The sequence below is a fragment of the Staurois parvus genome, unplaced genomic scaffold (genome assembly GCF_062004578.1).
Source record: "Staurois parvus isolate SC_StPar_1 unplaced genomic scaffold, SC_StPar_1.0 ptg000921l, whole genome shotgun sequence".
NCBI lineage: Eukaryota > Metazoa > Chordata > Amphibia > Anura > Ranidae > Staurois > Staurois parvus.
Genome location: NW_028318717.1, coordinates 31740 through 57564, shown reverse-complemented (window position 1 = coordinate 57564; position 25825 = coordinate 31740). Strand labels below are relative to the sequence as shown.

Here is a 25825-nt window from a genome sequence, read left to right as displayed (position 1 = left end):
TGGTATCCCTAACCTCGATCCTAATGGTGACCCTAACCTCGATCCTAATGGTATCCCTAACCTCAATCCTAATGGTGACCCTAACCTCAATCCTAATGGTATCCCTAACCTCGATCCTAATGGTATCCCTAACCTCAATCCTAATGGTATCCCTAACCTCGATCCTAATGGTGACCCTAACCTCGATCCTAATGGTATCCCTAACCTCAATCCTAATGGTGACCCTAACCTCAATCCTAATAGTATCTATAACCTCAATCCTAATGGTATCCCTAACCTCAATCCTAATGGTGACCCTAACCTCAATCCTAATGGTGACCCTAACCTCAATCCTAATAGTATCCCTAACCTCAGTCCTAATGGTGACCCTAACCTCAATCCTAATGGTGACCCGAATACTAATCCTAACTCTAATCGTCATGGTAACCCTAACATTACTCCGAATGTTAGCAATAGGGTTAGAATTCGATCTCGGATTAATATCAGGTTGATGTTAAGGATTAGGCCTCCTCTGTTCCCCCCATATCTAACATCATGTGTCCCGCCAATGAGGAGACATTTGTAGTAGATCAGATTCAGGATAGTTCCAAAAAACCTCTTTAACCCCCCCTTCCCAGCAGCCAATTAGAAACTGCCTTCATTTACCCGTTCCCACTGACTCGATTGCATTTCACCAGAATGTTACTTTGTGTCTTTTTTTTTATTTAATGAAGTTCTGCAAAGCAAAAACGTTCATTTTCTTCATCCTCGGGTCCAATCTATGGAATAGATCAACAAAAGAAATCTCTAGGATTACCTACACTAATACCACGGCAGTCGCTTGGATACCACAAATAAAAGGCGTCTGTCTGACGTTGTGAACACCTCGCCTCACGTGATTTTCAGCAAAAAATACACAATTTTCAGATTCCTGAATCCACAATCACACCTGCAAGTCGATGGTCAAAGTAGAAGCTTTCAGTTTTCCAAATGAGTCAACAAAGAAAGTGAAAGTACAGGGAGGTATATCACCCGAGAGATCAGACATTGCAGGGACACAATGACACGCAGCACTGACAGAGGTAAGACGTGTATGGAGAGCTGTCCGTTCATAGAGGATCCCAGATCATATCATGGGGAGAAGAGGCCTAAGAATGAAGCATGAGGATGAGCTTGACTAGCTGTTCATGTCTGGGGGGGATAGTTGAGGTTGCAGAGTGACCCTTGTTTGAGGTTCTCCATGCTGTTTGTTACTTTGTATCTGTGTTGGGATGTTTGTTGGGTGATTTTTGTTGGAGACATTCCATGCTGTATAATTGTTACTTTGTATCTATGTTGGGAAGTTTGTTGGGTGACCCTTGTTGGAGGTATCCCATGCTGTATAAATGTTACATTGTATCTCTGTCAAGGACTTTGTTTAGGTGACCCTTGTTGGGGGTATCCCATTCTGTGTAAGTGTTACATTGTATCATTGTTGGGAAGGTTGTTGGGTGACCCTTGTTGGGAGGTATCCCATTCTGTGAAAGTGTTACATTGTATCATTGTTGGGAAGTTTGTTGGGTGACCCGTGTTGGGGGTATCCCATTCTGTGAAAGTGTTACATTCTATAATTGTTGGGAAGGTTGTTGGGTGACCCTTGTTGGGAGGTATCCCATGCTATATGTTACATTGTATCAGTGTCGGAACTTTGTTTCGGTGACCCTTGATGGAGGTATCCCAAGCTGTATAAATGTTACATTGAATCTATGTCAAGGACTTTGATTAGGTGATCCTTTTTGCAGGTATCCCATTCTGTGTAAGTGTTTCATTGTTGGGAAGGTTGTTGGGTGACCATTGTTAGAGGTATCTCATGCTATATAAATGTTGCATTGTATCTGTGTCAAGGACTTTATTTCAGAAATCTTTTTTGGAGGTATCCCATTCTGTGTGTTACATTGTATCAATGTTGGAAAGTTTGTTGGGTGACCCTTGTTGGAGGTATCTCATTCTGTGTGTTACATTGTATCAGTGTTGGAAAGTTTGTTGGGTGCCCCTTGTTGGAGGTATCCCATTCTGTGTGTTACATTGTATCATTGTTGGGTGACCGTTGTTGGAGGTATCCCATGCTGTATAAGTGTTACATTGTATCTATGTTGGGAACTTTGTTTCAGTGACCCTAGATGGAGGTATCCCATGCTGTATAAATGTTATTTTTATGTATGTTGGTAAGTTTGTTGGGTGGCCCTTGTTGGAGGCATTCTATGCTGTATAAGTGTTACATTGTAACCGTGTTGGGAAGTTTGTTGGGTGGCCCTCGTTGGGAGCATTCTATGCTGTGTGTTACTTTGTAACCGTGTTGGGAGGTTTGTTGGGTGACCCTTGTTGGAGGTATCCCATGCTATATAAATGTTACATTGTATGTGTGTCGGGAACTTTGTTTCAGTGACCCTTGTTGGTGGTATTGCATGATGTATAAGTGCTAATTTGTATCTTTGTTTGAGACTTTCCATTCTGTGTAAGTGTTACATTGTATCAATATTGGGAAGTTTGTTGGGTGACCTTTGTCGGAGGTATCCCATGATAGATAAATGTTACATTGTATCTGTGTTGGGAACTTTGTTTAAATAACCCTTGATGTAGGTATCCCAAGTTTGTTAGATGACCCTTGTTGGAAGAATTCCATTCTGTATAAGTGTTACATTGTATAAATATTTGGAATTTTGTTGGGTGATCCTTGTTGGTGGTATCGAATGCTGTATAAGTGTTACTTTGCATTTTTGTTGGAGACTTTCCATTCTGTGTGTTACATTGTATCTGTGTTGGGACGTTTGTTGGGTGATCCTTGCTGGAGGCATACCATGCTACAGTATATAAATGTTACATTGTATCTGTGTTGGGACGTTTGTTGGGTGATCCTTGCTGGAGGCATACCATGCTACAGTATATAAATGTTACATTGTATCTGTGTTGAGAACTTTGTTTCCCTTGATGGAGGTATCCCATGCGGTATAAATGTTATTTGTATCTTTGTTGGGAAGTTTGTCGGATGACCATTGTTGGAGGTATCTGATGCTGTATAATTGTTACTTTGTACCTTTGTTGGAGACATTCCATTCTGTGTAAGTGTTACATTGTGTCCGTGTTGGGAAGTTTGTTGTGTGACCCTTGGAGGAATACTCTGCTGTATAAATGTTACATTGTATCTGTGTTTGGAACGTTGTTACAGTGACCCTTGTTGGAGGTATCCCATGCTGTATAAATGTTACATTGTATCAATGATTGGAAGGTTGTTGGGTGACCCTTGATGGAGGTATCCCATGCTATATAAATGTTACATTGTATCTGTGTGGGGAACTTTGTTTCAGTGACCCTTCTTGGTGGTATTGCATGCTGTATAAGTGTTACTTTGTATCTTTGCTTGAGACATTCCATTCTGTCTGTTACATTGTATCAATATTGGGAAGTTTGTTGGGTGACCATTGTTGGAGGTATCCAATGCTAGATAAATGTTACATTGTATCTGTGTCGGGAACTTTGTTTCAATGACCCTTGATGTAGGTATCCCAAGTTTGTTAGGTGACCCTTGTTGGAGGTATCTGATGTTGTATAATTGTTACTTTGTATCTTTGTTGGAGACATTCCATTCTGTATAAGAATTACATTGTATCTGTGTTGGGAAGTTTGTTAGGTGGCCCTCATTGGAGGCATTCTATGCTGTACAAGTGTTACATTGGGAAGTTTGTTGCCTGACCCTGGATGGAGGTATCCCATGCTATATAAAAGTTACATTGTATCAATGATTGGAAGGTTGTTGGGTGACCCTAGATGGAGGTATCCCATGCTGTATAAATGTTACATTGTAACCGTGTTGAGAGGTTTGTTGGGTGGCCCTCGTTGGGGGCATTCTATGCTGTGTGTTACTTTGTAACAGCGTTGGGAAGTTTGTTGGGTGACCCTTGATGAAGGTATCCCATGCTATATAAATGTTACATTGTATCTTTGTTGGGAACTTTGTTTCAGTGACCCCTGATGGAGGTATCCCATGCTGTTTAAAATATTACATTGTATCAATGATGGGAAGGTTGTTGGGTGACCCTAGATGGAGGTATCCCATGCTGTATAAATGTTACATTGTATCTGTGTTGGGAACTTTGTTTCAGTCACCCTAGATGGAGGTATCCCATGCTATATGTTACATTGTATCTGGGTCGGGAATTTTGTTTCAGTGACCCCTGATGAAGGGATCCCATGCTGTATAAATGCTACGTTGTATCTATGTTGGTAAGTTTGTTGGGTGGGCCTCATTGGGGGCATTCTATGCTGTATAAGTGTTACATTGTAACCATGTTGAGAGGTTTGTGGCGTGGCCCTTGTTGGAGGCATTCTATGCTGTATAAGTGTTACATTGTAACCGTGTTGGGAGGTTTGTGGCGTGGCCCTTGTTGGAGGCATTCTATGCTGTGTGTTACATTGTAACCGTGTTGGGAGGTTTGTGGCGTGGCCCTTGTTGGAGGCATTCTATGCTGTGTGTTACATTGTAACCGTGTTGGGAGGTTTGTGGCGTGGCCCTTGTTGGAGGCATTCTATGCTGTGTGTTACATTGTAACCGTGTTGGGAGGTTTGTGGCGTGGCCCTTGTTGGAGGCATTCTATGCTGTGTGTTACATTGTAACCGTGTTGGGAGGTTTGTGGCGTGGCCCTTGTTGGAGGCATTCTATGCTGTGTGTTACATTGTAACCGTGTTGGGAGGTTTGTGGCGTGGCCCTTGTTGGAGGCATTCTATGCTGTGTGTTACATTGTAACCGTGTTGGGAGGTTTGTGGCGTGGCCCTTGTTGGAGGCATTCTATGCTGTGTGTTACATTGTAACCGTGTTGAGAGGTTTGTGGCGTGGCCCTTGTTGGAGGCATTCCATGCTGTGTGTTACATTGTAACCGTGTTGGGAGGTTTGTTGGGTGACCCTTGTTGGAGGCATTCCATGCTGTCTAGGTGTGTTGGGAAGACTCCGATTGGCCTAATTATTACCTGCTCACTTGGCAGCACACGGCCTCTTTCTGATGTTCTCGACGTCGAGGGTCGCCCCATGCTGTGATACAACTCCAGAGTAGCCCAATCAGATTGGATCACACAATTCCTGCCGCCAGGGAGGTCACCTCTGTGTCCCCATCTCTTTCAGGTCAGAGGAGCCTCTTCACGGTTGTCACCGGTGGTCTCCTCATCACCATGGCTGGTAAGGAGAAAACCTCACTCCACGTATAGCATTTGTATCGCCTGGAATTCGATTTTTGCACAATCCTCTTTTATTTGTGATGTTTATCGATACATTGTTACTTGGTCTGTTGTTATAGAATTACTTGTATTAGCATTAGTCAAAAAAACTGCATATAAACCAGATCTGACCTCTCTCTAGTTGCAGTCATAGATCCTCCGAAGATCCTCCGCCCCACAGATGACACAATCAGCACAACGGAAGGTAAATCCTTTATTTCAAAGTTTACCCCTCGCCTGCCGGGCACTTCTACCCCCTTCCTGCCTACAGGGCACTTCTACCCCCTTCCTGCTTGCCGGGCACTTCTACCCCCTTCCTGCCTACAGGACACTTCTACCCCCTTCCTGCCTACAGGGCACTTCTACCCCCTTCCTGCCTACAGGGCACTTCTACCCCCTTCCTGCCTACCGGGCACTTCTACCCCTTTCCTGCCTGCCGGGCACTTCTACCCCCTTCCTGCCTACAGGACACTTCTACCCCCTTCCTGCCTACCGGGCACTTCTACCCCTTTCCTGCCTGCCGGGCACTTCTACCCCCTTCCTGCCTACAGGACACTTCTACCCCCTTCCTGCCTACAGGACACTTCTACCCCCTTCCTGCCTGCCGGGCACTTCTACCCCTTTCCTGCCTACAGGGCACTTCTACCCCCTTCCTGCCTACAGGGCACTTCTACCCCCTTCCTGCCTACAGGACACTTCTACCCCCTTCCTGCCTACAGGGCACTTCTACCCCCTTCCCGCCTACCGGGCACTCCTACCCCCTTCCCGCCTACCGGGCACTCCTACCCCCTTCCCGCCTACCGGGCACTTCTACCCCCTTCCCGCCTACAGGGCACTTCTACCCCCTTCCCGCCTGCCGGGCAATTCTACCCCCTTCCTGCCTACAGGACACTTCTACCCCCTTCCTGCCTACAGGGCACTTCTACCCCCTTCCTGCCTACAGGGCACTTCTACCCCCTTCCTGCCTACCGGGCACTTCTACCCCTTTCCTGCCTGCCGGGCACTTCTACCCCCTTCCTGCCTACAGGACACTTCTACCCCCTTCCTGCCTACAGGACACTTCTACCCCCTTCCTGCCTGCCGGGCACTTCTACCCCTTTCCTGCCTACAGGGCACTTCTACCCCCTTCCTGCCTACAGGACACTTCTACCCCCTTCCTGCCTACAGGGCACTTCTACCCCCTTCCCGCCTACCGGGCACTCCTACCCCCTTCCCGCCTACCGGGCACTTCTACCCCCTTCCCGCCTACAGGGCACTTCTACCCCCTTCCCGCCTGCCGGGCAATTCTACCCCCTTCCTGCCTACAGGACACTTCTACCCCCTTCCCGCCTACCGGGCACTTCTACCCCCTTCCCGCCTACAGGGCACTTCTACCCCCTTCCTGCCTGCCGGGCACTCCTACCCCCTTCCCGCCTACAGGGCACTCCTACCCCCTTCCTGCCTGCCGGGCACTTCTACCCCCTTCCTGCCTACAGGGCACTTCTACCCCCTTCCTGCCTACCGGGCACTTCTACCCCCTTCCTGCCTACCGGACACTTCTACCCCCTTCCTGCCTACAGAGCACTTCTACCCCCTTCCTGCCTACAGGACACTTCTACCCCCTTCCTGCCTACAGGACACTTCTACCCTCTTCCTGCCTACAGGGCACCTCTACCCCCTTCCTGCCTACAGGACACTTCTACCCCCTTCCTGCCTACCGGGCACTTCTACCCCCTTCCTGCCTACCGGGCACTTCTACCTCCTTCCTGCCTACAGGACACTTCTACCCCCTTCCTGCCTACAGGACACTTCTACCCTCTTCCTGCCTACAGGGCACCTCTACCCCCTTCCTGCCTACAGGACACTTCTACCCCCTTCCTGCCCCCCGGGCACTTCTACCCCCTTCCTGCCTACAGGACACTTCTACCCCCTTCCTGCCTACCGGGCACTTCTACCCCCTTCCTGCCTACAGGACACTTCTACCCCCTTCCTGCCTACAGGGCATGTCTACCCCCTTCCTGCCTACCGGGCACTTCTACCCCCTTCCTGCCTACAGGACACTTCTACCCCCTTCCTGCCTACAGGACACTTCTACCCCCTTCCTGCCTACAGGACACTTCTACCCCCTTCCTGCCTACAGGGCACTTCTACCCCCTTCCTGCCTACCGGGCACTTCTACCCCCTTCCTGCCTACCGGGCACTTCTACCCCCTTCCTGCCTACAGGACACTTCTACCCCCTTCCTGCCTACCGGGCACTTCTACCCCCTTCCTGCCCGCCGGGCACTTCTACCCCCTTCCTGCCTGCCGGGCACTTCTACCCCCTTCCTGCCTACAGGACACTTCTACCCCCTTCCTGCCTGCCGGGCACTTCTACCCCTTTCCTGCCACAGGGTCAATTCTCAGCTTTCAGCGTTGTCGCACTTTGAATGACAATTGCGCGGTCATGCAACACTTTAACCATATGACATTTGTATCTTTATTTCACGCAAAGAGATTTCTTTTGGTGGCATTTAATCACCACTTGGGGGAGGGGGGGGGGGGTTATTTTCTGTGCTATAAACAAAAAAAGAGCAAAAAATTTGGGGGAAAATTTTTTTTCTTTGTTTCTATTATTACATTTTGCAAACAGGTAATTTTTCTGAGGTGGCATAGATAGGTGGCACTGATAAGCAGCAATGATAGGCACTGGTGAGGTGGCATGGATAGGCGGCACTGATAGAAAGCAATGATGGGCACTGATGAGGTAGCATGGATAGGCGGCACTGATAAGCAGCAATGATAGGCACTGTTGAGGTGGCATGGATAGGCGGCACTGATAAGCAGCAATGATAGGCACTGTTGAGGTGGCATGGATAGGCGGCACTGATAGGCAGCAATGATGAGCACTGATGAGGTGGCATGGATAGGCGGCACTGATAGGCAGCAATGATGGGCACTGATGAGGTGGCATGGATAGGTGGCACTGATAGGCAGCAATGATAGGCACTGATGAGGCGGCATGGATAGGCGGCACTGATAGGCAGCATTGATGGGCACTGATGAGGCGGCATGGATAGGCGGCATGGATAGGCGGCACTGATAGGCAGCATTGATGGGCACTGAGGTGGCATGGATAGGCGGCACTGATAAGCAGCAATGATAGGCACTGATGAGGTAGCATGGATAGGCGGCACTGATAAGCAGCAATGATAGGCACTGATGAGGTAGCATGGATAGGCGGCACTGATAGGCAGCAATGATGGGCACTGATGAGGTGGCATGGATAGGCGGCACTGATAGGCAGCAATGATGGGCACTGATGAGGTGGCATGGATAGGTGGCACTGATAGGCAGCAATGATAGGCACTGATGAGGCGGCATGGATAGGCGGCACTGATAGGCAGCATTGATGGGCACTGAGGTGGCATGGATAGGCAGCACTGATAGGCAGCAATGATAGGCACTGGTGAGGTGGCATGGATAGGCAGCACTGATAGGCAGCAATGATGGGCACTGATGAGGCGGCACGGATAGGCGGCACTGATAGGCAGCAATGATTGGCACTGGTGAGGTGGCATGGATAGGTGGCACTGATAGGCAGCAATGATGGGCACTGATGAGGTGGCATGGATAGGTGGCACTGATAGGCAGCAATGATAGGCACTGGTGAGGTGGCATGGATAGGCGGCACTGATAGGCAGCAATGATAGGCACTGGTGAGGTGGCATGGATAGGCAGCAATGATGGGCACTGATGAGGTGGCATGGATAGGTGGCACGGATAGGCGGCACTGATAGGCAGCAATGATGGGCACTGATGAGGCGACACGGATAGGCGGCACTGATAGGCAGCAATGATGGGCACTGAGGTGGCATGGATAGGCGGCACTGATAGGCAGCAATGATTGGCACTGGTGAGGTGGCATGGATAGGTGGCACTGATAGGCAGCAAATATGGGCACTGATGAGGTGGCATGGATAGGTGGCACTGATAGGCAGCAATGATAGGCACTGGTGAGGTGGCATGGATAGGCAGCAATGATGGGCACTGATGAGGTGGCACGGATAGGTGGCACGGATAGGCGGCACTGATAGGCAGCAATGATGGGCACTGATAAGGCGACACGGATAGGCGGCACTGATAGGCAGCAATGATGGGCACTGAGGTGGCATGGATAGGCGGCACTGATAGGCAGCAATGATAGGCACTGGTGAGGTGGCATGGATAGGCGGCACTGATAGGCAGCAATGATGGGCACTGATGAGGTGGCACGGATAGGCGGCACTGATGAGGCGGCACGGATAGGCGGCACTGATAGGCAGCAATGATTGGCACTGGTGAGGTGGCATGGATAGGTGGCACTGATAGGCAGCAATGATAGGCACTGGTGAGGTGGCATGGATAGGTGGCACTGATAGGCAGCAATGATGGGCACTGATGAGGTGGCATGGATAGGTGGCACTGATAGGCAGCAATGATAGGCACTGGTGAGGTGGCATGGATAGGCGGCACTGATAGGCAGCAATGATAGGCACTGGTGAGGTGGCATGGATAGGCAGCAATGATGGGCACTGATGAGGTGGCACGGATAGGCGGCACTGATAGGCAGCAATGATGGGCACAGATGAGGCGGCACGGATAAGCGGCACTGATAGGCAGCAATGATGGGCACTGAGGTGGCATGGATAGGCAGCAATGATGGGCACTGATGAGGTGGCATGGATAGGCGGCACTGATAGGCAGCAATGATGGGCACTGATGAGGTGGCATGGATAGGTGGCACTGATAGGCAGCAATGATAGGCACTGATGAGGCGGCATGGATATGCGGCACTGATAGGCAGCATTGATGGGCACTGATGAGGCGGCATGGATAGGCGGCACTGATAGGCAGCATTGATGGGCACTGAGGTGGCATGGATAGGCGGCACTGATAAGCAGCAATGATAGGCACTGATGAGGTAGCATGGATAGGCGGCACTGATAAGCAGCAATGATAGGCACTGTTGAGGTGGCATGGATAGGTGGCACTGATTGGCAGCAATGATAGGCACTGATGAGGCGGCATGGATAGGCGGCACTGATAGGCAGCATTGATGGGCACTGAGGTGGCATGGATAGGCAGCACTGATAGGCAGCAATGATAGGCACTGGTGAGGTGGCATGGATAGGCAGCACTGATAGGCAGCAATGATGGGCACTGATGAGGCGGCACGGATAGGCGGCACTGATAGGCAGCAATGATTGGCACTGGTGAGGTGGCATGGATAGGTGGCACTGATAGGCAGCAATGATAGGCACTGGTGAGGTGGCATGGATAGGCAGCAATGATGGGCACTGATGAGGTGGCATGGATAGGTGGCACGGATAGGCAGCACTGATAGGCAGCAATGATGGGCACTGATGAGGCGACACGGATAGGCGGCACTGATAGGCAGCAATGATGGGCACTGAGGTGGCATGGATAGGCGGCACTGATAGGCAGCAATGATAGGCACTGGTGAGGTGGCATGGATAGGCAGCACTGATAGGCAGCAATGATGGGCACTGATGAGGTGGCACGGATAGGCGGCACTAATGAGGCGGCACGGATAGGCGGCACTGATAGGCAGCAATGATTGGCACTGGTGAGATGGCATGGATAGGTGGCACTGATAGGCAGCAATGATAGGCACTGGTGAGGTGGCATGGATAGGTGGCACTGATAGGCAGCAATGATGGGCACTGATGAGGTGGCATGGATAGGTGGCACTGATAGGCAGCAATGATAGGCACTGGTGAGGTGGCATGGATAGGCGGCACTGATAGGCAGCAATGATAGGCACTGGTGAGGTGGCATGGATAGGCAGCAATGATGGGCACTGATGAGGTGGCACGGATAGGCGGCACTGATAGGCAGCAATGATGGGCACAGATGAGGCGGCACGGATAAGCGGCACTGATAGGCAGCAATGATGGGCACTGAGGTGGCATGGATAGGCAGCAATGATGGGCACTGATGAGGTGGCATGGATAGGCGGCACTGATAGGCAGCAGTGATGGGCACTGATGAGGTGGCATGGATAGGCAGCACCGATAGGCAGCAATGATGGGCACTGATGAGGTGGCATGGATAGGCGGCACTGATAGGCAGCAATGATGGGCACTGATGAGGTGGCATGGATAGGCAGCACCAATAGGCAGCAATGATGGGCACTGATGAGGTGGCATGGATAGGCAGCAATGATGGGCACTGATGAGGTGGCATGGATAGGCAGCACTGATAGGCAGCAATGATGGGCACTGAAGAGGTGGCATGGATAGGCGGCACTGATAGGCAGCAATGATGGGCACTGATGAGGTGGCATGGATAGGCAGCACCAATAGGTAGCAATGATGGACTCTGATAGGCAGCAATGATGGCTGGGCACAGGTGGGCAGCACTGATCATCAGTGCCGATTTCTTCGCTGACAATTGCCGGTTATCGGCAGGACCTCCTCACACTGTGACAGCACGAGGAAAGTGCAGCCGATAATCGGCAACTGTATTTACCTGGTGATCTGCTGTCATTGGACATGGCTGATCACATGGTAAAAGGCCGCTGTGATTGGCTTTTTACCACATCACGCAATCAACTGTGTCCATAGGACACAGCGATCATGGAAATCGCCGGGTGTGTGCCCCTCAGGGAGCGCGGGAGGACGTCATATGATGCCCTCCCAGAACTGGACAACAGCGCTGTAGCATTCATTCAACTATAGAGCGGTTGCCAAGGAGTTAATCTGCTTCTATTTTACCTCCCCTCCCCATCTCATCAGCTTGCTAACGTCATTTTTGCATTTTTTTTTAGACCCGGTGATGTCATCACTGGGTCTCTGTGCTTCTTTATGTAATGCAGGCAGATCATGGCTGGTGGGAGGGATCGGCAGGGTGCTGTACATAGCTTCCTGACTCAGGATTCCTCTCAAGAGCCCTCAGTCCTGATGCAAGCAGTGGGTTGGCTCTTGGGAGGAGTTATGCAAATATCAAAATGCCTTGATGAGTGATGTCGGTCTGCAGGAGTGGGCTTTCCTAGGCAGACTGTGTCAGCATGCGGACCACCCTGGGTAATGCCTAAGTATCCACAATGAAAAGAAATGGAGTCCAATGACTGAAATGGGTGGGCCAGGGCAGGGCCGGGCCGTCTTTACATCATCATGGGCCCCTGGGTGAAGTATTGCACTGGGGCCCTTACCAGCCTGCCCCCATGTACACACCTACTCTCAAGAATTAAAGGATAAATAGCTGATAGAAATAAACATCATTATTAGTACTTTCAATAAAATTGATAATAAACAATAAGAGAACATGCCATAAATCAAAGACTAATCAACACCGAGGGCAAAGTACGGGGGGTGGGGGTTGTAGGCAGGAGGGCACAGTACTGGGATCAGGAGGGCACAATACTGGGGTCAGGAGGGCACAATGCTGGGGTCAGGAGGGCACAATACTGGGATCAGGAGGGCACAGTACTGGGATCAGGAGGGCACAATACTGGGATCAGGAGGGCACAATACTGGGATCAGGAGGACACAGTACTGGGATCAGGAGGGCACAATACAGGGGGAGTCAGGAGGGTACAGTACTGGGATCAGGAGGACACAGTACAAGGGGAGTCAGGAGGGCACAATACTGGGATCAGGAGGACACAGTACAAGGGGAGTCAGGAGGGCACAGTACAGGGGGAGTCAGGAGAGCACAGTACAGGGGGAGTCAGGAGAGCACAGTACAGGGGGAGTCAGGAGAGCACAGTACAGGGGGAGTCAGGAGGGCACAGTACAGGGGGATTCAGGGTTGGCACAGTACAGGGGGAGTCAGGAGGGCACAATACTGGGATCAGGAGGGCACAGTACAGGGAGGAGTCAGGAGGGCACAATACTGGGATCAGGAGGGCACAGTACAGGGAGGAATCAGGAGGGCACAATACTGGGATCAGGAGGGCACAGTAAAGGGGGAGTCAGGAGGGCACAATACTGGGATCAGGGGGGCACAGTAAAGGGGGAGTCAGGAGGGCACAATTCTGGGATCAGGTGGGCACAGTACAGGGGGAGTCAGGAGGGCACAGTACAGGGGGGTCAGGAGGGCACAATACTGGGATCAGGAGGGCACAGTACAGGGGGGTCAGGAGGGCACAATACTGGGATCAGGGGGGCACAGTACAGGGGGAGTCAGGAGGGCACAATTCTGGGATCAGGTGGGCACAATTCTGGGATCAGGTGGGCACAGAACATTATCTGGGGTTCTGCCTGTGCCATCCTGGGACAGTTTAGTGAAAACTGTGTCTGTCCCAGCAATTCGGGACAGTTGGCAAGTATGATGTTCGTGATGCAAGATTATCATGGGGCCCCTATGCACCTGGGGCCCCTGGGCAGTGCCCATGCATTAAGACCAGGGACAGTCAGGCTGATGAGAAATGGGTGGTCCAACTGGGGGTAGGCCCAGCAAAGCTTACATAGTTACAAAGAGGAAAGATCTATAAATGGGAATGTGGATGGAAGTGCAGGAACAATGGATCCAGGTGCTTCATGTCGCAATGAAGGTGGAACATCGGTTGTAAAGCTGGGCTGTCCGTTCTTCCATTCTCATGATCTTGTTACGTTCTTCACACCCTTTCCTATAAATATTATTCCTTCCTTCCTCTATAATATGCTAAAACAGTGGACAACTCAAGGAATGGTCAATTCCCTAATGAAACCCCTTCCTCCTTGCATGTTACAGCCCTCTCTTCCTCTAAGAGTGTCTAATTCCTCTCTCCGCTGGCCCAGCTCCTCCACCTCTCCCTTTAATGTGGTGGCTAGTGGAGGAGTGAAGGGGAATACCTACTTGGCTAACCCAATGCTGTATGGTGAAATTAGAGTTTTCAGTGCTAAGCCAAATTTGGTGCAATGACTCGCCCCTCGTCTACATCTCGATGAATCAGTGGTGCTCCAGATAAACAGAGACAGGGAGGAAGAGGAAAAAAAAAAAAAAAGAGGAGGTGGGGGAATTGTGTGGTATTCAGTTAAACATTTGGGAAAAGAAAGTTGAAACGTGTATAGTCACATTCATGAGGTTGCTGGATACTCGTCCTACGGTCAAGCAACCAATTTTGACCCATGTGGAGAACATGACTGTCTCCACGCAGAGTGTGGGTGGTCGCACATGATGCTTGTCAGGGTTTTCCGGGAAATTCTTGCACCACGCTAGGTTGCGATCAGATCCGGTGACCAGGTCCATCATGGTAGATAGAATAAGGCTCTAAAATGAAACCAGCGTGTTGTCAACAGAAGCGCCCATTCAGACCACGGTTTTACTTTGCCACCTTGATATTGTCAAAGCAGTATGTCCACCATGATCTTCTCTACTGGGCCAAGATGTAGATGAGGTAGATAGAATAAGGCCCTAAATTGGAACCAGTGTGTGGTCACCAGAGGCGCCCATTCAGACCACGGTTTTACTTTGCCACCTTGATATTGTCAAAGCAGTATGTCCACCATGATCGTCTCTACTAGGCCAAGATATAGACGAGGTAGACAGAATAAGGCCCTAAAATGGAACCAGCGTGTGGTCACCAGAGACGTCCTTTCAATAAAAAGGTGCTTCCAAGTGGATTCTTCAGGAAGGTTGGTATTTATTGATCGTAAAAACAAGTTAAAACATCATCAATGCGCTTCGTGGTTCTTTAGTGGCCACTTCATCAGGAAAAAGTGTACAGAGTATACTTATGGCTGAAGGAATGCACACAGGTCCCACACACTAAAGTGTACTGTGCCCACCATGGGGGAGGCTGTCATCAAACGATCATCCTGTATTCATATTAAAGTGATATCATCGCTGTGGTTGGGCGATACTCAGAACCAGTATCCAATCAGTGGTTTCGAACATACAGACCACTATTTTACTTTGTCACCCTGATATTGTCAAAGCGCCATGTCCGCCATGATCTTCTCCTCTATTGGGCCAAGATGTAGACTAGGTAGATAGAATAAGGCCCTAAATTGGAACCAACGTATGGTCAGCAGAGGCGCCCATTCAATAAAAAGGTGCGTCCAAATGGATTCTTCAGGAAGGTTGGTATTTATTGATCATGAAAACAAGTTAAAACACCATCAATGCGCTTCGTGGTCTTTAGTGGCCACTTTATCGGGAAAAGGTGTACAATACATTTTAGTGCATTGGATCTGTGTGCATTCCTTCATCAGGAAAAGGTGTACAGAGTATACTTACAGTTGCAAGAAAAAGTATGTGAACCCCTTGGGATTACGTGGAGTTTTGCATGAATTGGGCATAAAATGTGCTCTGAACGTCATCTAAGTCACAACAATAGAAGAACACAGTCTGCTGAACATAATACTACACAAACATTAGATGTTGCCATGGTTTAATTGCACATAACATGTAAACATTCACAGTGCAGGGAGGAAAAAGTATGTGAACCTTTGGACTTAATAACTGGTTGACCCTCCTTTGGCAGCAATAACCTCAACCAAACGTTTCCTGTAGTTGCAGATCAGACCTGCACAACGATCTGGAGTCATTTTGGACCACTCCTCTTCACAAAACTGTTTCAGTGTAGCAATATTCTTGGGATTTCTGGTGTGAATCGCTCTCTTAAGGTCAAGCCACAGCATTTCAATCGGGTTGAGGTCAGGACTCTGACTGGGCCACTCCAGAAGGCGTATTCTGTGCTGTTGCAGCCATTGTTTTGTTGAATGACTTGTATGCTTTGGGTCATTGTCCTGTTGCATCACCCATCCTCTGCGGAGCTTCAGTTGGCGGACAGATGGTCGTACGTTTTCCTGAAAAATGTCTTGATAAACTCTGGAATTCATTTTCCCATCAATGACAACAATCTGTCCAGGCCCTGAGGCAGCAAAGCAGCCCCAAACCATGATGCTCCCTCCGCCATGTTTCACAGTGGGGATGAGGTTTTGATGTTGGTGTGCTGTGCCTTTTTTTCTCCACACATAGTGTTGTGTGTTCTTCCAAACAACTCAATCTTGGTTTCATCTGTCCACAGTATATTTTGCCAGTAGTGCTGTGGAACATCCAGGTGCTCTTTTGCAAACTTCAAACGTGCTGCAATATTCTTTTTGGACAGCAATGGCTTCCCCCGTGGTGTCCTCCCATGTACTCCATTCTTGTTTCATGTTTTCCTTATTGTAGATGTGTCAACAAAAATGTTAGCATGTGCCAGAGATTTCTGTAGGTCTTTAGCTGACACTCTGGGATTCTTCTTTACCTCATGCAGCATTCTGCGCTGTGCTCTTGCAGTCATTTTTACAGGACGACCACGCCTAGGGAGAGTAGCAACAGTGCTAAACTTTCTCCATTTGTAGACAGTCTGTCTTACCGTGGACACATGAACATCAAGGCTTTTGGAGGTACCTTTGTAACCCTTTCCAGCTTCATGCAAGTCAACAATTCTTGATCGTAGGTCTTCTGAGAGCTCTTTTCTGTGAGGCATGGTTCACATCAGACAGTGCTTCTTGAAACCAGTAAACCCAAAACAGGTGTGTGTTTTTTAAGGGCAGGACAGCTGTCAGCAACACATCCAATATCATCACACTGATTGGAGTCAAGGTTGGCTCACTCCTGGCTCCAATTAGCTCTGGGAGAAGTCATTAAGCTAGGGGCTCACATACTTTTTCCTCCCTGCACTGTGAATGTTTACATGTTATGTGCAATTAAACCATGGCAACATCTAATGTTTGTGTAGTATAATGTTCAGCAGACTGTGTTCTTCTATTGTTGTGACTTAGATGACGTTCAGAGCACATTTTATGCCCAATTCATGCAAAACTCCACGTAATCCCAAGGGGTTCACATACTTTTTCTTGCAACTGTATGGCTGAAGTGGCCACTAAAGAGCCACGAAATGCATTGATGGTGTTTTAAATTATTATTTATTTATTACATCGAGTTTATATAGCGCCAAAGGGTTTGCTTAGCGCTGTACAATAGGGGGGACAATACATAGCACAGTACTACAAAGACAGACAGCGTACGAGGGGTAAGAGGGCCCTACTCTTTCAAGCTTACAATCTAGGAGGGAGGGGGTAGTGGAACAATAGGAAGTGGCTGAGGGGAATGAAGTGGCTGAGGGGGATGAAGTGGTGGGAGGAATGAGGGAGAAAGGCCGTTAGGTGAGGGTGGGGTAGGCTTCCCTGAAAAGATGGGTTTTGAGGGAGCGCCTGAATGTGGGGAGGGAAGGCGACAGTCGGATGGATTGGGGCAGTGAGTTCCAGAGGATAGGGGAGGACCTGGAGAAGTCCTGCAGTCGTGCATGAGAGGAGACCAGGGAGCAGGATAGAAGGAGGTCCTGTGAGGAGCGAAGGGTACGGGTAGGGCGGTACTTGGGGATCAGGTTGGTGAGGTAGTTAGGGGCAGTGTTATGAACGGCTTTGTAGGTCAAGATTAGAAGTTTAAATTTGATGCGTTGGGCAATCGGGAGCCAGTGGAGGGAGAGGCAGAGGGGGGTGGCAGAGGTGGAGCGGGTGGTGAGGTGGATGAGTCTGGCCGCTGAGTTCAGGATGGTCTGGAGCGGGGAGAGCCTGCACTTGGGTAGGCCAGTGAGAAGAGAGTTGCAGTAGTCAAGGCGTGAGATGATGAGGGAGTGTACAAGAAGTTTGGTGGTGTCTGGGGTGAGGAAGGAGCGTATCTTGGCAATATTGCGGAGATGGAGCCTGCAGGTGTTTGCAAGTGATTTGACATGAGGGAGGAAGGAGAGGTTCGAGTCAAGAATGACGCCAAGGACTGGCTTGCGTGGCGGGAGTGATAGTGGTGTTGGTGGTGGTGATGGATAGGCTGGGGGGGGGGGTGTGGGCAGGGGGAAAGACGAGGAGTTCGGTTTTGGAGAGGTTAAGCTTGAGGAAATGGAGCGACATCCAGTCTGAGATGTCGTTTAGGAGGTGAGTGATGCGGGCGGAGATAGTGGGGGTGAGGAGAGGGGTGGAGAGGTAGATTTGGGTGTCGTCCGCGTAGAGGTGATAATTGAAGCCGTGGGAGTGTATGAGTGTGCCCAGGGAGGAGATGTAGATGGAGAAGAGAAGGGGTCCAAGGACAGAGCCTTGGGGGACCCCAACAGAGAGGGGGAGGGAGGGGGAGGTGGCGCCATTGTAGGTGACGCTGAAGGAGCGTCGGGATAGGTAGGATGAGAACCAGGAGAGAGCGGTATCTCTGATGCCAAGGGAGAGTAGTTTATTAAGGAGGAGGGGGTGGTCGACTGTGTCGAAGGCCGCAGAGAGGTCCAGGAGAAGGAGGACAGAGTAGTCGCCCTTGGCTTTGGCGTTTAGTAGGTCGTTAGTGATTTTGAGGAGGGCAGTTTCGGTGGAGTGTAGGGGACGGAAGCCGGACTGTAGTGGGTCAAGGAGGTTGTTGTCAATAAGGTGGGAGCTTAGGCGATCATAGACTATGCGCTCAAGGAGCTTGGAGGTGAGTGGCAGCAGGGAGATGGGTCTGAGGTTGTTGGGGTCCGCGGGATCCAGGGAGGGCTTTTTGAGGATGGGGGTGATATGTGCGTGCTTTAGGGGGGAGGGGAATGCGCCAGTAGAGAGGGAGAGATTGAAGATGTGGGTGAGGGAGCGGATGAGGGAAGAGGGGGGTGACCGGAGGAGTTGAGAGGGGATAGGGTCCAGGGGGCAGGTAGTGAGGCGGGCTTCTGAGAGGACCTTGACGATTTCCTCAGTAGTGACAGGGCTGAGGGAGTGCAGTGCAGGGGGGGTTACGGTGGGCGGGGCCTCGGGAGAGGTGGAGGGCAGTGCGGTTGTGAGGGCAGAGGAGGAGGAGAAGAAGGGGTGACGGGGGTGGGGAGGTAGATTGCGAGTCGACAATGTCCTTGCGGATTGCGTCAATCTTGTTACGGAAATGGGTGGCAATCTCGTGGGCGGTGAGTGAGGTACTGAGTGGAGGAGGGGGGGGAGAGAGCAGGGAGTTGAAGGTGGAGAAGAGTCGGCGAGGGCAGGAGGAGAGGGTGTTGATCAGGTTAACAAAGTAGGCCTGCTTGGCGGCGTGGAGGGAGGAGGTGTAAGTGAGGAAGGCAGATTTGTAGAGGGAGAATGCGTGAGGGGACCTGGTTTTGCGCCACAGTCTCTCCAGTGCGCGACTGCGACGTTTGAGGCGTTTAGTGCTGTCATTCTGCCATGGTTGAAGCGGTCTGGGTTTGATGATGCGTGTGGTTAGGGGTGCCAGAGAGTCTAGGGCAGCTGACAGTGAGTCGTTGTACAAGGTGGTGGCTATGTCAGGACATGACAGTGGGAGGATGCTGTCGTGTAGGCAGTCGGCGGCAGAGTGGAGGAGGGCCGGGTTCAGGTTGCGGCTGGTAATGGTTTGGCGTTTTAGGGGGGGGGAGTTGGGGGAAGGGGAGATGGAGAACGTGATGAGGTGGTGGTCAGAGAGAGGGAAGGGGGTGTTAGAGAACTGGTTGAGGGTACAGAGGTGGGAGAAGACGAGATCCAGGGTGTTCCCTCCGATGTGGGTGGAGGATTGCGTGTGCTGTGTGAGCGCGAAGGAGGAGGTTAGGTGGAGGAATTGGGAAGTGGCCGGGTTGTTGTCGTTGATGGGGATGTTGAAGTCCCCGAGGATGATGGTCGGTAGCTCAGAGGAGAGGAAGAAGGGGAGCCAGGCGGCGAAGTTGTCCAGGAAGTGGGGTATGGACCCAGGAGGTCTGTAGATCACTGCGATCCTTAGGGGGGTGGGTGAGAAGAGTCGGATGCAGTGCGCCTCAAAGGAGGGGAAGGATAGAGAGGGTGGGTTAGGGAGGACCTGGAAGGTGCTCAGTGGTGAAAGGAGCAAGCTGACACCACCACCTCTGCGATCGCTCAGTCTTGGCGAATGGGACCAGATGAGACCTCCATGAGTGAGTGCCGCAAGGGAAGTGGAGTCAGTGGCCTGTACCCAGGTTTCGGTGACTGCTAGGAGGTTTAGGGAGCGGGAGATGAAGAGGTCATGGATGGCGGTAAGTTTGTTGCAAACCGAACGGGCATTCAGGAGTGCAACCGAGAGAGGGGGGATAGGTATGGGGAGGAGGGGTATATGTATGAGATTGAGGGGGTCGCGTCGGCTGGCGTGAGCAGGGGGGGCTCTAGGGGGGCCAGGGTTCGGGGAGATGTCCCCAGCTGATATGAGAAGGAGGAGGGTGAGGAAGGTGGCATGGGAACGGGAGGTGTGGGTCTGGAAGTGGTGGCAAGTGGGTCAACGGGGAAGTGGAGTAGCAGGAGGAGGTGGTGGGTGCCGTAATGGGGAGAGGAGAGAAGCAAAGGGGCGATATAGAGCTGCTTAGTGGGGGTGGGCGGGTAGAGGGAGGCAGTTTTAGGGATGGAGGAGAGGAGGACGAGGAGGAGGAGTGCGGGCGGCATGTTGGGGTGAGCGGGGTGCTGGAAAGGTCAGGGGGGTGAAGGGGTGCTGGTCAGGGATGGCAAAGCAGAGTGTCCGAAATGCCGTGGGAGGTGAGGGGGTGCAGGTCCGGGATGGTGAAGCAGAGCGTCTGTAGCGCTGTGGAGGAGACTATTGAGTTCTTCTGTGAGGGGAGAGGGAGAGTGAAGGGCAGCAAGGATAGTAGCTGGTTGGTAGTAGTCTGTGGGTGAAGTATCTTAGTGTCCGTGGGTGCGGCGGCACATCATCAGTGGGTGCGGTGGTTCGGTGAGCGGAGGGGTCGTTTTAAATTGTTTTCATGATCAATAAATACCAACCTTCCTAAAGAATCCACTTGGAAGCACCTTTTTATTGAATGGGCGCCTCTGGTGACCATACGCTGGTTCCATTTTGGGGTCTTATTCTATCTACCTAGTCTACATCTTGGCCCAGTAGAGGAGATCATGGCGGACATGATGCTTTGACAATATCAAGGTGGCAAAGTAAAACCGTGGTCTGTAAGTTCTAAACCACTGATTGGATACTGGTTCTGAGTATCGCCCCAACCACAGCGATGATATCACTTTAATATGAATACAGGATGATCGTTTGATGATAGGCTCCCCAATGGTGGGCACAGTACACTTTAGTGTGTTGGATCTGTGTGCATTCCTTCAGCCATAAGTATACTCTGCACACCTTTTCCTGATGAAGTGGCCACTAAAGAACCACGAAATGCATCGATGGTGTTTTAAATTGTTTTCATGATCAATAAATACCAACCTTCCTGAAGAATCCACTTGGACGCACATTTTTATTGAATGGACGCCTCTGCTAACCACACGCTGGTTCCATTTTGGGGTCTTATTCTACATCTTGGTTCAGTAAAGAAGACCATGGCAGACACGGTGCTTTGACAATATCAGGGTGGCAAAGTAAAACAGTGGTCTGTATGTTCTAAACCACCGATTGGATACTGGTTCTTTGTTTTCATGATCAATACCAACCTTTCTGAAAACCACATGCTGGTTTCATTTTGGGGCCTTATTCTATCTACCTAGTCTACATCTTGGCCCAGTAGAGGAGAAGATCATGGCGGACATGGCGCTTTGACAATATCAGGGTGGCAAAGTAAAACAGTGGTCTGTATGTTCTAAACCACTGATTGGTTTCTGGTTCTGAGTATCGCCCAACCACAGCGATGACATCACTTCAATATAATTACAGGATAATCGTTTGATGATAGGTTCCCCAATGGTGGGCATGGAGAAGCTATATGTACATCTAATAATCGGCCCCAGGGAATCACCGCCATCACAAATATTTCAGTAGCGTTGAAAGAAATATTGTCAGTGTGAGTTCTGATTGGTTGTCATTTTTTTCCTCCCATGCCCAGGCGACAGCTGTACAATAAATTGCACCGCGCGCACAATGTTTCCAAAATTCTACATCATCTACTGGTTGGTCAACAACACCTTCATTGAAGACATGTACCCAGATGGAAGGGTGAAGGAGGAGGAGGATAGGTGAGGATCGGCTCCTTTTCCATACAACACAATCGGCACGTTCTAATGTTTTTGTATCATTTCACAAAAAATTGTACGTTCTGTTGCCTGGAAGTGGCTGACCTAACAAAAAAGTGATAAGGAGGCTTCCATTGTTGGTCTCCTTCTGAGAGTGCCAATTTCTTGGCTGTCTCCAGCCTAAGTACTTCCAGTGTCCCTGATCCTGAACAAGCATTCTTGTTCCAGGTCTGTGACTCCCATTTAGATCAGGACAGCAGCTGGGCAAATGGCATTTTCAACAGAAGAAATCATCAATGATAGTGCATCTACTGTGTTGATAAATCTCTACTTTAATGCTGTCTATTCACCTGTACGTACATTCTGCTGCCTGGATGTGACCCAACACCCAGCATGGTCTCCAAAGGTAATATGGAGGCTTCCATTGCTGGTCTCCTTGTGGTAATGCTAGTTTCTTGGCTGTCTCTAGCCTAGGTCTAGCCTAGGAGAGAAGACGAATTTGTGCATTACACGTGCAGACTCCGCTTCCTCCTTGGTAATGCTGCATGGTGAATGGACTTTGCTGCTCCTCTCTCTCAGGGGCAGTCGATCTGCTTGCTCAGACTGCTTGAAAAGGCACACTTCCTCTGAATTTGGTTGAGTGGTTGATTTTGGGACAGAGTGTGTGGTAAATTCCACCATGGCAATGGTGGACTAGGAGTAGTTTCCCTGGAGAAGATGTGGTTCCAGTTTCCCTCTAGTGCTGCTCACACCTCTGGAGACCTGGGAGTTTGGTTATGTAGTATCTGCTGAACGACCAACAAAGTTGACCTGACCAGCACTGTGAGGAGCATTTTCTCCAGGTATGGTAAACATTTGTGATGTAACACATTTGAAGCCCTTCTATTACTGTTAATAAAACTCTGCCAGACTGTTGGACTATGGCTAAATACGGGAAGGAGGGGTTATCTAAAGATATTATCTGATTGGCTCCATTTTTTTGCAGCATCATTAATAACGGCAAGTCCTATGACGTGACCAAGACTCTTGTGTTCACATCCACTCAACCCGATGACTTCACTCGGACTTTCACCTGCATCGTCCAGGACCCAGCCGGGGGTGACTCCAGAAACCTCACACTAAAAGCTGAGGAGGTGACCACTCAAAAACCAGAAGACCATAATAAAACACAATAAAAAAAAAAGAGGTCCAACAAGAGAAAAAATACAAGAAGCTAAATGCAGGACACAGGAAAATTAACACACTATGATTTCTAATCACCAAAAGCATATGACCCAATGGCCACCAAAACACCGGTGAGGAATCATCACCCTGCACCACGAGATTTGGAAGTTGCTTCTTCATTGGAGCACAGATTAGTGTTCTCTGAGGCCTTTATGACTTGGAGAAGTCGGTGGTAGTTCAGAAATTGGACTGTAATACGGACACAAGTGATAAAATATTACAAGTCTTCAGTCGTTCTTCTGAGGTAACGTCTGTCGAGTTCCAGACTATCAATCACCGCATGGAACCAACATTGTAAACGTGTTTAGCAGCCCGTAATATACGGGAGAAATATTGTACTGTAAAAGGAATAGCACTTTACTATTTACTATATTTAGTACTTTTTATTCTATATAAATGAGTGAAATGTCATTGGTGTTGTTCATCTTCTAATAATGGGAAAAAAAAAAAAATGTTTACTCCATATTACCCTCCGATTGCCTACAGGCTCTGGCCACCTCCTGTAGTATAGCTGCACTCTCTGACCATCTCCTGTACCATACCCATAAGCCTTGACCATCTCCAGAAGTATGTTTAAAGTCTGGGAAGACCTCTAGCATGCAGATAGTCTCTGACCATTTCCTGTAGGATGTCTGCAGTCTCTGACCATCTCCTGTAGGGTGTCTGCAGTCTCTGACTATCTCCCGTAGTGTGTCTGCAGTCTCTGACCATCTCCCGTAGGATGTCTGCAGTCTCTGATTATCTCCCATAGTGTGTCTACAGTCTCTGACCATCTCCCGTAGGATGTCTGCAGTCTCTGACCATCTCCCGTAGGATGTCTGCAGTCTCTGACCATCTCCCGTAGGATGTCTGCAGTCTCTGACCATCTCCCGTAGGATGTCTGCAGTCTCTGACTATCTCCCGTAGGGTGTCTGCAGTCTCTGACCATCTCCCGTAGGATGTCTGCAGTCTCTGATTATCTCCCGTAGTGTGTCTGCAGTCTCTGACCATCTCCCGTAGGGTGGCTGCAGTCTCTGATTATCTCCCGTAGTGTGTCTGCAGTCTCTGACCATCTCCCGTAGTGTGTCTGCAGTCTCTGACCATCTCCCGTAGAATGGCTGCAGTCTCTGACCATCTCCCGTAGGATGGCTGCAGTCTCTGACCATCTCCCGTAGGATGGCTGCAGTCTCTGACCATCTCCCGTCGGAGGTCTGCAGTCTCTGACCATCTCCCGTCGGATGTCTGCAGTCTCTGATTATCTCCTGTAGTGTGTCTGCAGTCTCTGACCATCTCCTGTAGGATGTCTGCAGTCTCTGATTATCTACTATAGTGTGTCTGCAGTCTCTGGCCATCTCCCCTAGGATGTCTGCAGTCTCTGACCATCTCCCGTAGGGTGTCTGCAGTCTCTGACCATCTCCCGTAGGGTGTCTGCAGTCTCTGACCATCTCCCGTATGGTGTCTGCAGTCTCTGATTATCTCCCGTAGTGTGTCTGCAGTCTCTGACCATCTCCTATAGGATGTCTGCAGTCTCTGATTATCTCCCGTAGTGTGTCTGCAGTCTCTGACCATCTCCTGTAAGATGTCTGCAGTCTCTGATTATCTCCCGTAGTGTGTCTGCAGTCTCTGACCATCTCCCGTAGGATGTCTGCAGTCTCTGACCATCACCAGTAGGATGTCTGCAGTCTCTGACCATCACCAGTAGGATGTCTGCAGTCTCTGACCATCACCAGTAGGATGTCTGCAGTCTCTGACCATCACCAGTAGGATGTCTGCAGTCTCTGACAATCTCCTGTAGGATGTCCAAAATCTCCGATCATACAGGCTCCACCTCTGCAACATCTCCAAAATACGTACATTCCTAACCCCAGACACTACTAAACAATTCATTCACTCCCTTATTATCTCACGACTCGGCTACTGCAACTCCCTCCTCACAGACTATCCCCGCTTCAGTCTATCCTGCACTCAGCGGCCAGACTCACCCACCTTACCAACCGCTCCACTTCTGCCACCCCCGTCTGTCATTCCCTCCACTGGCTCCACCCCCCTCTGTCATTCCTTCCACTGGCCTCCACCCCCGTCATTCCCTCCACTGGCTCCCGATTGTCCAGCGCATCAAATTCAAACTACTAACATTGACGTACAAAGCTGTTCATAACGCTGCCCCAAACTACCTCACCGACCCGATACCCAAATACCACCCAACCCGTAATCTTCGCTCCTCACAAGACCTCCTACTTTCTAGCTCCCTGGTTTCCTCCTCCCACGCCTGACTGCAGGACTTCCCCCATCCTCTGGAACTCAGTACCCCAATCCATCAGACTGTCACCTACCCTCATCTTTAGGCGCAGCCTAAAAACCCACCTCTTCAGGGAAGCCTACCCCACCCTCACCTAACAGCTGATCTCCTCCACTCCTCCATCCCCCACAGCCACTTCCTCCTGTGCCACTATCCCCTCCCTCCTAGATTGTAAGCTCGAAAGAGCAGGGCCCTCGATCCCCTCATGTATTGTTTGGTTACTGTATTGAGCAAACCTTTTGGCACTATATAAATACTGTATAATAATAA

The 25825-nt window shown here is 50.1% G+C and overlaps 1 protein-coding gene across 1 annotated transcript; it reads left to right on the top strand.

The window, feature by feature from the left end:
- Positions 1–893: 893 nt before the first annotated feature.
- Positions 894–25825, top strand: LOC149442018 (interleukin-18-binding protein-like). Its single transcript, XM_089656622.1, has 5 exons — positions 894–1061; positions 5132–5185; positions 5366–5428; positions 21927–22056; positions 23039–25825. Exons 1-5 carry the CDS (start codon positions 1040–1042, stop codon positions 23226–23228), a joined length of 459 nt encoding a protein of 152 aa, XP_089512748.1. The 5' UTR covers positions 894–1039; the 3' UTR covers positions 23229–25825.

What these genes read in the sequence shown, in the direction of transcription:
- LOC149442018 (XM_089656622.1), top strand. Translation starts at nt 1,040, where the DNA reads ATGACACGCAGCACTGACAGAG. An exon ending in GACACGCAGCACTGACAGAG is followed by an intron (nt 1,062 to 5,131) that starts GTAAGACGTGTA and finishes CATCTCTTTCAG; the next exon opens with GTCAGAGGAGCCTCTTCACG. An exon ending in TCTCCTCATCACCATGGCTG is followed by an intron (nt 5,186 to 5,365) that starts GTAAGGAGAAAA and finishes ACCTCTCTCTAG; the next exon opens with TTGCAGTCATAGATCCTCCG.